Below are 11403 nucleotides of genomic sequence, written 5' to 3' on the forward strand. Positions count from 1 at the left end.
TACCTCATTTTTTTTTGTGGATTAAAGGAACATAATTAATTCCCGTAGGGAATGAGATGTTTTAAAAAATCTGAGGACTGTCACACCCCTCACTGTGTTAGCACAGGCAGTAAGGATACCATAAGCTGCATTGGCTACATTTTCTTTTACTGTATATGTATTAAGTTTCTTCAGGCAGGACAGGGAGAACTTGTCTCCTGGGCCTCATGTTGCTTTTGTAAGAGCACATATTGGTCAATTATTGATGATCAGGCTTTTCCACTGAGGATTACTGGATTAAAGAATACAAGGAACAGTATTTATGTTTATCGTTTTTGTGTTCATTTATGCTCTCACAGGGCATAGTTTTACATGTTCTTATTGCTGTAGTAAGTGGTAGATACTGACCTACTTCTCTCAAATTGCATTTGCAAATGAAGCGTTTCAGCAGATCCACTCCAGATGACTGGGCTGACTGACATTGCAGACATTATTGATGACCTTATCACCAAAGATGGAGTTTCCAGCAAAGAGCTGGGCTTAACAGAACAACAAGCCAGGAGCATCTCTAGGTAACCCTGAATACTTTTGTTAGTAATTAATTTCTAACCATTTAAAATGTTTATGGTTCAAGAATATTCAAAATTAGCCACGTTTTACTGAAACAGATTCAAAGCTTAAATAGGTCTTTTTCTTTATCATGAACACATTTTGTGATGTTTGTTTCGCTCCTCCCCTCCCCAGAACACAGACTGGTTACTTTCCCTTACAGGGTACATCGCATCGTGTGCATTTTCCCAAACCCTCAGCACTGAGTACAGCACACATTTCATCCTATTTCTCCTAGTTAGCCCATCTGCAAGCAGTAGGGGGCGGTCAGCAAAGGGCTTTAAACCAGAAATGGGAGCCAGTCAGAGGTCTGACTTAGTAGTCCAGACATGAGATGGCTCAGATGGGAAGTGCAGGGCCCCAAGTGCGAGTAAACCTGGCGACTGTCGGGAGGAAGTGAGAATGACTCTCTGCTTGGATGACAGAGTTGTGATGATTTCTGTGGTGTTGGGTAGAAGGTGCCAGGAGAACATTCAGTTGGTAAGGTTCATTGGTACTTAGTTTTAAGTCCTCCCAGAAGCAGATGCCAAAATGAGATTTAGATGATAGATTTATTTGGAGGAACCCCTGTGAGGGGACTATGGGAGGTGGAGAGAGTGGTCAGACTTCAGTGCCAGTGCGGCTCCGACCCCGGGGAAAGGGTCACCAGGATCAGCCCAGATTCAGTGACTCACCGGGAGGACTCGGAATTCAACCAGGCACGCGCACAGCTATACTCACTGCAGCGAAAGGATACTAAGCCAAATCAGCAAAGGGAATAGGTACATGGAGAAATTCCAGGGGAAACCAGGCACAGGCTCCCGCACACAGGACACACTGCCTCCAGCAGTAGCTTGTGACAACATGTATGAACTGCTATGTCCCGGGGAGGCCTGTCCAGAGACCCAGGGCCCACAGGTTTTACTGGGGAGGGGAGGAGCGATACGTAAACATCAGAAAATGTTTCCTGATAAAGAAAAAAATCTATTTTAAGCTTTGAAGACGTTTCAATGAAATATGGCTAATTTTGAATATTCTTGAACCATAAACATTTTGGCATCTGCTTCTGGGAGGACCTAAAACTAAGTACCGATGAACCTTACCAACTGAATGTTCTCCTGGCACCTTACACCGAGAACTGCATTCATTTTCTGTCTTGCTAAGCACATGTGCATACCGAGCCCAGACTCCCAGGAGGACAGCATGCATTCATGTGAAACACATCGTTTATATCCGTGACCCACCTTCCTAGGGTGGTGCCCTCTTTGCAACCTGGGTGCCGAGTTTGCTTTCTTGGACTCTCAGTCCTACTCGAGTCAGCTCTTATCCTCGGAGAAGCAGAAGCCTCGTGGGACTAGCTGTCCACGAGGTTTACCGGGAGAAATGCATGTGAGGGGGAAACCGGAAGTTGGAGAGGCAGTGGAGCACAGTACAGTGCTGGCCCCTCCTGTGGCTTGGAGGGAAGGAAGGGAGGTCGCCCTCGGGAGGCTGGATCCAGCGGGCAGCTGTGTAGAAGTTATGCCTGTAGGAAGGTTTTGGAAATGATTGAGATAATCCAGAAACAGATTACAGACTAAGAAGTCCAAAGCAGCCCCTTGGAAGACATTAGTATCGAGTGGTGAGCACAGAAGGGGCCAGTGTAAGGTGCTGCATAGAGTTTTGAGTTAGAAAGGATCAGGGAAGAGAGAGTGCAAAGCAGAAAGGAAAAGCCAGGTTGTATCAACTGTTAAAGAGAAGTCCAGTGGGATGAAGACTGGAGAGGCCACTGGTGACCCTCCCAAGCTCCTTTCCAGGGATCTCAGGGGACAGGTTGGAGCAAGTTGACCAGGGGTTATAATTGTATACTACTTTTTGAGATGGGACAGAATCTTAACAAATAAACAGTATGTAGTTGTGGTACTGCTTATGTCCATCACACATTTAAAGTCAAGCGATACTCTGCCTGTTACATTCCTCAGGATTCAGCAATCTTCCGGTAGCCGACCTGGAAGAACTGCCAAGGAGAGAAGAGAGATTCAAGTCTGGATGAGGAGAAAGCGGAGAGAGAGGATGGCGGAGTACTTACACGAGCTGGCGGAGAGGAGGGGGCAGGAGCACGACCCCTTCTGCCCCAGGAGCAACGCGGTGGGTCTGCAGGGTCAGGGACAAGGGGACGTCACAGGATGCCTGTGGTTTTTTCTGGCTAAATTTAAGAAAAGGATGAACAAAATTTAAATGCATTTTTAATTTGACAGAAAAGTCAGCATTTTACTTAAGTTAGGAAGTTACCTTAACAAAAGGTAGCAGAGTATTGCACAACCTATGTTCCATTGAATTATTAAGTACAGTGGGGCCTTGACTTACAAGTTTAATTCGTTCCAAGATCAAGCTCGTTAAGGAGCTCGTTAACTCAAATTACCTCTGTCAACTCAATGCAAAAAATCGGCCGAGAGACAGCTGGTATCTCAAGGCCCCACTGTGCTTTTTCTCCTGCAGACCAACCATGGCTCTACCATTTTACACAAATGAGGAGCTTGAGCTACTCCTGTGACGGTCGGAGTTGTTCCCCCATTTTCACCGAGTCTGTTGCAGCTGAATACATGTGTGTGGGGGGGAGCCATTTAAAATCTGTTTCTATCCGTACCTTCCCTACAGAACACCTTAAAAAGTATGGTCCAGTCATGTACCAGCAGAACAAGGGCACAGTGTGCCCCTGTCCCTCAGACTGTCGCTCTGCTCACTGAGCTCTGCTGTGGCCTTTCCTGGCTGGGTCGGAGGTGCTTCTAACGGTGACGCAGCAGCCTTCTCGCAGTCTTCCCCGTGCTGGGAACGTCCCAGTCAGGTTCATCTCGATTACAGTTCACCTTTTACTTTCCAACATGAAATAAAATAAGTACTTCATTCTTTTTAGCATCATTCCATAAGTGAATTTTCCAGATAAGATTGTCACATTTAAGCACCAAATGGTGCAGAAGTAGGTGAACTAGTATTTACAGTGTTTACTTCGCAGCGTAAAGGTAGTTTACTTACCTGTGTCTGCAGAGAGCATGCCGATGTAACATTTTGTCAGTAGCTCTGAGAGCATGGGGATGACCTTCAGGGCTGCTGAGGTACATAACCAGAATCTTAAAGTGCATGTGGATATGTGTGTGTTTTCTCCAGCCCATGGGTCAGGGGTCGGGGGGTCTGATATCACCCTCCCTGCCAGCCAAACAAATACCCAAGAGGGTCAGAGTTGTGTCCAAATTAAGAATAAATAGACTCTGGTTTATAAACTTTGTGATGTGTCCTTCAAGATCTCGTACCTCATTTATTCGTAGCTCCTATTTGGGTAAAGGTATGGGAATAGTGAGGGGTTAATGTAATTAAAAACATCATAATTTGTTACTATTATATAGGATCTTGAGAAAGTGAATTCACTTCTGCGTGCACCTTTTTATACATAAAATATGTATGAGAAGACTTAACCTCATCAGCAACTCAACATAACTCTTACTACCGAACATTAAGATGTATATAGCGACGTTTGCTAGTTTGCCTCTTGGTGCCTAAGTTTTGAAGAGTTTACAGTCACAATGAATTCACTGCAATAAGTTTCTGGTGACCATTTTGAAACATCAAAATGATGGTTTCAGAAGTTTGGTTCATTTCTGCTTTATCAACCAAGCTGTTGGTGAGATTAATCACCAGATTGAATACGAAGTAGAGGTGTCTCCATCCTTAATAGGTTCTTATTTTCCCTTTGAAATGCAGCTGATAAGGATCTCTATTCCAGAAAACATACTAATTTAGCTACTAAAATAGATTTTGCATTCCACTCACTAAATTGGATTGTATTTAATTACATGATGCTTTAACATTTTCATGTTTTGTGCTGGGGTCAGAAGCTTCATGAAATTTGACAGTATTTTGCACTATTTCCTAAATGATAAAATTATGTTTTAACCTCCTGTTAAAATTGGTTAGTGGAATTTTCATGTTTTCCATGAATCATAATGGTTTAATTGTTTGTACTGTGCAATAATGAGCTAACTGGATTATTTCTTACACAGTTTTACATGACTTCAAGGGAAATCAGGCTGAGTCAAAAGATGAAGCATGAAAAGGACAGGTGAGTGGTAGTCCCCTCTCTGGCTTGCTCACCTGAGGCATAGAAAACGCCTGTGGATACTGACCTGGGGGGGAGAGACCATGATCACGAAGGTGGTTTTCCCGGGGCGAGGCTTGTCCGTTGCACTCCGGATGTGCTGAGCCCTGCGATTTGCCCAAATGTGGGACACCCGACTGCATAATCTGTGGCAGTGGGGGACTGCGTTCGTGCTCTCCCCTAAAAAAAAAGCCTAAGGAATTCCGGTTTCCACAGTGGTCCCTTTTTTGTCAACTATGGGATGTGCTGCAAGGAAAATAATTAGACTCCACTAGCCAAGTTAGGAATTTGTTTTCAAATATTATTTCCTCCATTCAGTTTTTATGAGTTTTATTTCTGGATTCCCCTCGTCCAATTCAGATCATGTGGATGCATTTTGAAACGACCCCAAAGGCCACGGCTATAGGCACCTTTAATACCGCGTAATGGTCTTCAGAGATATGAACTTGAATATTGTATTTGAAGTGCATTTGAAAAGCATTGAAAAAAACACATGCTAAGTGGTCTTCAAACACTGTGTTCCTTCTAGAAATATGAACTGAAAGTGACTTACTAAATGTTGTTTAATTCTTTCCCTAAAGATTGCTACTCTGTGACCACTACAGTCGTCGAATTTCACAAGCGTACAGTCTGATGAATGAACTGCTGTCCGAGTCGGTACCGGTACCAGCACAGAAGCCATCGCCCGGCAAGCCCAGGACTGCTCACACTTGCAGGCTGCAAAGCTCCCTTTCGCCAAGAAGGTACGATAAGGGTTATGTCATTTGGCAAGACGACGTCAGGCGTGCTAAGAAATGAAGTGCTTTTGTGACCCAGGTTCACTGTATTTGCATCTACCCTGCTCAGAGTTATGATAAAGTGAAGAGAAAAATGGCTTCTAATTATGATTTCTTTATAAGTGCATACAATTATCAAGGAAGAAGACAGTGGCATTAAATCTCAAAGACACCTTACCTAATGCAGTTTTGACGTCCGTTCAATCCCTTCTTCTTCCCTGTTGTTTTTGTTAATATTTCCTCCTGTAACTTGCGTCCTAGTTGCTCTCCACTAGGCTCCACTCCTGCAGAAACAGTTCCACCGGCTGCCACGCCTCCCTCGGCCTCCTCCTCCTGCCTGTCCCGGGGTTGCTGATTCACTTGTAGATACTGTTACATGATTCTTCCGAAGTTAATGACCTGCAGTAGGTTTGGACATGAGTTCGTTAGGCAGGAATTAAACAGGGAATGCTAAAGCTAAAGAAAAGCACTCAAGTGTAGGTTCTTACACATGGCAAACAAACACAAAACTATACTTGTTGGTGATTTATATGATGAACAACAGTTGGCAATACAGTGTTGTTAAATATGACTACCTTTTGACAAAATAAAGATGATAATCACGTAACTTAAGTGGCTAGAGGAGATGTACCCAACACAAACCTAGCTGCAGTCTGGTCACTAGGGTGTACTCAAAATACCAGATGCCCTTTGTTTTCTTTTGTGTTGCTTTTTTGAAATATATTTTTATTGATTTCATAGAGGAAGGGAGAGAGAAAAACATCAATGATGAGAGAGAATCACTGATCGGTTGCCTTCTGTACGGGATGGAGACCGGAAATTCAACTGTGACCTCCTGGTTCATAGGTCGACACTCAACCACTGAGCCACGATGGCTGGGCCCAGATGCCCTTTGAATCTTTTCTAGAATAAAGTAGGGTCTTAAATACACAATAACTAGAGAATTTTTAAAATTGATTTGAGGGGGAGAGAGAGAAACATTGATCAGTTGCATCCTTCACGCCCCCTGACTGGGCATTGAACCTGCTACCTTTTGGTGTACAGGATGAGGCTCTAACCAACTGAGTCACCCGGCCAGGGCAGTACATATATAATTTGAAATAGATGGAGAACAAAAATAGTTTATTTGAAAAATACACATGAAGTTTGAGATATGAAGAATAACTTGTTGAGAGTTATTACATACTAAATATGTCACTGAGGTACAGAATAAGTGAGTGTATTCATCTGAGGCAGAATCTGGGCTTTTTGAAATACAGTTTTATCACTGATATGATATTCTAGGAATATATTAATAATAATAATGTAATTTCTACTTTAGAGAGACCCGATATGGTCACAACTTTCCAGTAAATCGACCTGGAAAAGTCAGAAATATACCCAAACCAAGTTATATCCCAAAAGGGAAATCTTTTGGGCATCCTCAGGGCTCACCTTGGCCACATGGTAAGACAAAGCTTTTTTTATCTTATATAATTTGGGCCTATTCCTTCTTGTCTCCAGAGTTACATTTTCATTAGTAACAGCTGTAAGTCTTAGTGAAAAGCAATTCTCATTTCAGCAGAATGCAAGACATTGTACTGGGAAATAAGAAAACCCTAGGAATCTTTTAAAACAAATGACCTTTTTGTGATAGCATTTGAACAGTCAGTAAATTAGATATGATTGACTTGGGACTCTCTTTCTTTTGTGTTTGGTTAAAGAACTTGATTTTTCCAAATCAAGTTCTGCAGGGCTGTAAAGTACAGCATAGGGACTATAGTCAATAATATTGTAATAACTGTGCATGGTGCCAGGCGGGTATTAGGCCTATTGGGGGGGGGTCACTTCATAAATTATACAAATGATCTGAATCTGATGTAAAATAATGTTGAATGTCAACTGTAATTGACAAAAAACCGTTCTGGTAGATTTCAGGATGGATATAAAACAGAAGAGGAATATTAAGCAGCTCTGTTTTTACCCTGTGAACATCCTTTCCCACATTTAAAGATGTTATTTATTGCTAGCCTTTAGTTTTTGCCATAGTTGAGTTATGATTACTAAAGTAAAACATACTTAGAGCTAACAGATAGTATAAATGTGTATAGCTTACTTGGTGCCCTCAGATGTTATTTAAAACATACCTCATAGAGTTATTGAGGATGATAAGTAAAACATTTTGCATAACAAACATTGAATCATTGCTATTAATTCTGGAATTGAAGAAACCATAGTCAGTCATTCTCTCGATACAGTTACCGTGGCATCGGTGGGTGTTCACGCTCGTGGACTTAGTGCCTGAGCTCAGGCCGCGAGATGTTGTCCCAGGACAGGTGCCTTTGGAAAGCACCATGGCTGTGCTGTAAGGAAACCACGACTCAGGGTCTGCCTTCCTTCATCTGCACTTTTGTTCTGCTTTCTTGGTTTTGAATAAAATCCACCCCTCAGAGGCTTCTGCCCTCGAAGGTCTTACAGTAGGATACGTGAACAATCACGCACACACGCCAGGGTGAAGATGCTTGCCTGTCTTTGCAGGAACTATCACTTTTACCCAGAAAAAAGCTGGTGGAGCCAGAGGGGCGCGGAGAAAGGCGGTGCACTCTCCAGTCACCTTCCGAAAAGGTAAGAGGTTCTTGAAGTTAATATTAAACCTTTAAAAGCCATAAATCACTCTTAGAAATTTCAAATATAGGTTTCAGAATGAAAGGTGGGGCTCAGAATGAGAAGAGGCTGTGGCGTTAGCTTGGAATCCTAGGTCATCACTTACTCTTTAGCCCCGGGCAGTTCCAGGACATTTGTGTGAACTTCCATTTTCTCACCTGCAAAATGTGGATTATAACAGTGCGAGCGTATGTGAGGGGCTCACCACAGTGCTCAGCAAGGTGCTAGGGTCACACAGTCATGGAACGCAGGCCCGATTCTGCTCCATCTTTGGATACTTGCTCAAGTTAGCTGTGCTCTGGTCAATGAGAGAGAGGGAAATTATGATCTTAACTAGAGGCCCAGTGCATGAATTCATGCAACAGTGGGGTCCCTCAGCCTGGCCTGCAGGATCAGGCTGAAACCGGCTCTCCAACATCCCCGGAGGGGTTCCGGATTGCGAGAGGGCGCAGGCCAGGCTGAGGGACCCCACCAGTGCACCATCGGGGCTGGAGAGGGACACAGGAGGTTGGCCAGCTAGGGAGGGACTGCGGGAGGGCTCCAGGGTGTGTCTGACCCATCCTGATTGGCCGAACTCCAGCAGCAAGCTCACCTACTGGTCGGAGCATCTGCCCCCTGGTGGTCAGTGCACGTCATAGCAAGCAGTTGAGCGGCCTTAGTATATTACTCGATTGGTTGAATGGACGACCAGACACTTAGCATATTAGGCTTTTATTATATAGGATTCCTGTTGTCTCCCTCTAGCCCAGCGGTTGCCAACCTTTCAGACCTCATGGACCACCATTGGTCCATGGACCACCGGTTGGCGACTGCTGCTCCAAAGGTTTCCTGAAACCAGCAGTCGCCAACCGTCCAGACCTCACAGACCACTAGTTGGCGACCACTGCTCTAGCCCATCCTCACCCCATGTTACTCTTCACAGTTCTATAAAAACCTGGTAGACAGGACCAGGGAAACACACACAAGTTCAAGGGACTGAGTGTCGGTAAAGCATTTAGCCCATAGTAAATCCAAAATGGGGTCTTATATTTTGGAGGTATCCTTACCTTTAAGTGTATGCGGTTGGTAAAGCTGTAAAAGGCCAAACTTCACTCTGTTACCTCTTCTCCTCTTTGGGAAGTCACGTATGACGGGAAGTAAACAGGTCCCACGTCATGGGTGTTCCTTAGGTCATCTTGGCGAGGGGCTGTGGAACGTAAGTGTGTTGGGGCGAGCTCCGCCAGGCCTCGTGCAGAGAGCTCCATGGGTGGATGGATTTGCTCCCCGGCCTCTGGCACTGGCTGGGGGAGTTTCTTTTCTACAAAGTACTTACGTTCAGTAGGGAGGCAGAGGGCCACCCTGTGGTCACAGCACTTACCACGACGCCTGTGCCGAAGGCAGACTGTAGGCATGAAGCCTAACATCACTCCTAGGAAGTGTCCACAAGCCCTCCCTGTGGAGGCAACTCCTCCACAGCTCTGTTCTGTGGCCCCTTCTCCTACTCTCTCGTCTTAGAGGTTACTGTTACTTTTAAAATTGAAACAGGTGGCCAGAATTCAAGTTCCTTCTCCTGCGGGACAGGAATTGTTAGAACTCTAAAGCAAACTATAACCAAACCCTGTGGTTCAAATAGTAGGTAAAATGTGACTGCCGTGGATTTGATGATAAACATCACAATAAATGAACTAGTCCCCATGTATGCCCTGTTCTTTTCCCTTGTTAGGCTCTACCGCTCCCTGTCTACAGCATTCAGAACAGCACGGGAGTGCTGGGCTTGGCCCTCACACCGAGCAGGTGTGTGCAGAGGACGAGAGAGAAGAGACTGTGGTGAGTCCCTGGCTGGTGCCCTCAGACATCCGCAGGATTCTTCATGGAAGTCACAGTTCCCTTCTACAGGTAAGCATCGGCCGGAGCTCAGGTTGCCTAGTGCTTCCTCTCTGTACGGCAGGTTTTTGTTGTGTGTGGGGTATTTTTCTGTGGGATGTAGAGATATAGAAGGATTGTGAGGAAAGTTTGAAATGGTGATTCAAAGCAACTAATGTGATTTATCTTTTAGAATTTTCCTTGAGTTTGTATTTTCTTTTTAACTAAAAGATCACCAAAATGTAAGAACAGATAATTTACTAAGGTATAAACACCCATTCTGTCCTGGGCAGCCACAGCCCTGTCTCCCACCACACTTCCCTCTCCATCTGGTGGATGAGCAACTGAAGACATGGTTCACGTTCTGTGTATTTTTCTCAGGCTAGGACTACCACTTACTATCTTTCTCAATTTGATAGGACTTGTCACCAACGGAAGAAGAGCCAGCGTCCCCTACTGGAGAGGGTGGCATGGACAGTGTGTCTGAGAGCACTGGCAGCATCCTCAGCAAGCTCGACTGGAATGCCATCGAAGACATGGTTGCCAACGTGGAAGACAAGAGCCTGTCCGTCCACTGGGCCCTGGATCTGTAAGGCCTACACGCATTCTGTCTCCAGGGCCAGCAGCGCAGTGGCATGGGCTGGAGGGAGGGAAGAAATGCAGAAAGTGACGTGAATTAACTACCTGCAGCCATATCTTACCTGGACAAGTCATTTCAAGGAGGAAAATAAACATTTCTCAATAATTTTGCCTTCATGTAAAAGGGTTATTTAATTATAGATGTATTATATGTTTTTGCATTTGACTTATGTAATTTTTTAAATGATAAAATAAAATTCACCTTTCAAGCCGAGTTCTCAATATTTAAGCTCCTTTACAATCCCAAGTTTGAGGGGAAAAACTTATATAAACTTATATGGGTAAAGGTAGGAGGAGAAAAGAAAGGAGGAGAAAATCACAGTCTTACTGGAGACACTCAAAATGAACGCCACTCTAACTCTGAAACATCCTACAATTCAGCTGGGCGGGGCCTGGCCGGGCGTGAAAGGAACCAACACCTCCGCCAATCCTGAACTAAAGTAAACGTCCCTGTAGCTCTGGCCTCTGCCGGCACCCGACAGCCTTGGAGGCAGAAGCAGGGTTGGATGCTTTGGGTGGGAAAGAAAGGGAATATGACTCCTGACTCCAGGAGGACCCTGTTAACTCTGTAAAAACCATGGTGCCAGAGGACTTTGGTCAAGATAGTGGGTCAGGTAAACGCTGTCCTCACCATATCAAAATTGCAACCTAAATTATAAAACCACCTAAAGACTATCTGAACCGGAGTCCATAACTAAGAATATAAAGACGCAGCCACGCCCTAACCAGTTTGGCTCAGTGGATAGAGCATCAGCCTGTGGACTGAAGGGTCCCAGGTTTGATTCCAGTCAAGGGCTTGTACCTTGGTTG

The 11403-nt window shown here is 44.5% G+C and overlaps 1 protein-coding gene and 1 non-coding gene across 5 annotated transcripts in view; both read left to right on the top strand.

Annotated features, from left to right (window-relative positions):
• The window catches only part of CPLANE1 (ciliogenesis and planar polarity effector complex subunit 1), a 75359-nt gene extending 64552 nt beyond the window's left edge, over positions 1-10807 (top strand). For all 4 annotated transcript variants that reach the window (XM_059694922.1, XM_059694921.1, XM_059694923.1 and 1 more), the window contains 8 exons: positions 420-551; positions 2526-2691; positions 4599-4657; positions 5275-5436; positions 6791-6915; positions 7987-8073; positions 9815-9987; positions 10374-10807. In XM_059694922.1, the coding sequence (XP_059550905.1) occupies positions 420-551; positions 2526-2691; positions 4599-4657; positions 5275-5436; positions 6791-6915; positions 7987-8073; positions 9815-9987; positions 10374-10547 (1078 nt within the window). In that variant the 3' untranslated portion in view covers positions 10548-10807. The remainder of the gene's footprint in view (positions 1-419; positions 552-2525; positions 2692-4598; positions 4658-5274; positions 5437-6790; positions 6916-7986; positions 8074-9814; positions 9988-10373) is intronic.
• LOC132233931 (U1 spliceosomal RNA) lies at positions 4714-4876 on the top strand. Its single transcript, XR_009452781.1, has one exon. It is a non-coding gene; the product is annotated as a U1 spliceosomal RNA (small nuclear RNA).
• Positions 10808-11403: the final 596 nt, after the last annotated feature.

Source organism: Myotis daubentonii, chromosome 4 (assembly GCF_963259705.1).
Source record: "Myotis daubentonii chromosome 4, mMyoDau2.1, whole genome shotgun sequence".
In the NCBI taxonomy this organism is placed as follows: domain Eukaryota; kingdom Metazoa; phylum Chordata; class Mammalia; order Chiroptera; family Vespertilionidae; genus Myotis; species Myotis daubentonii.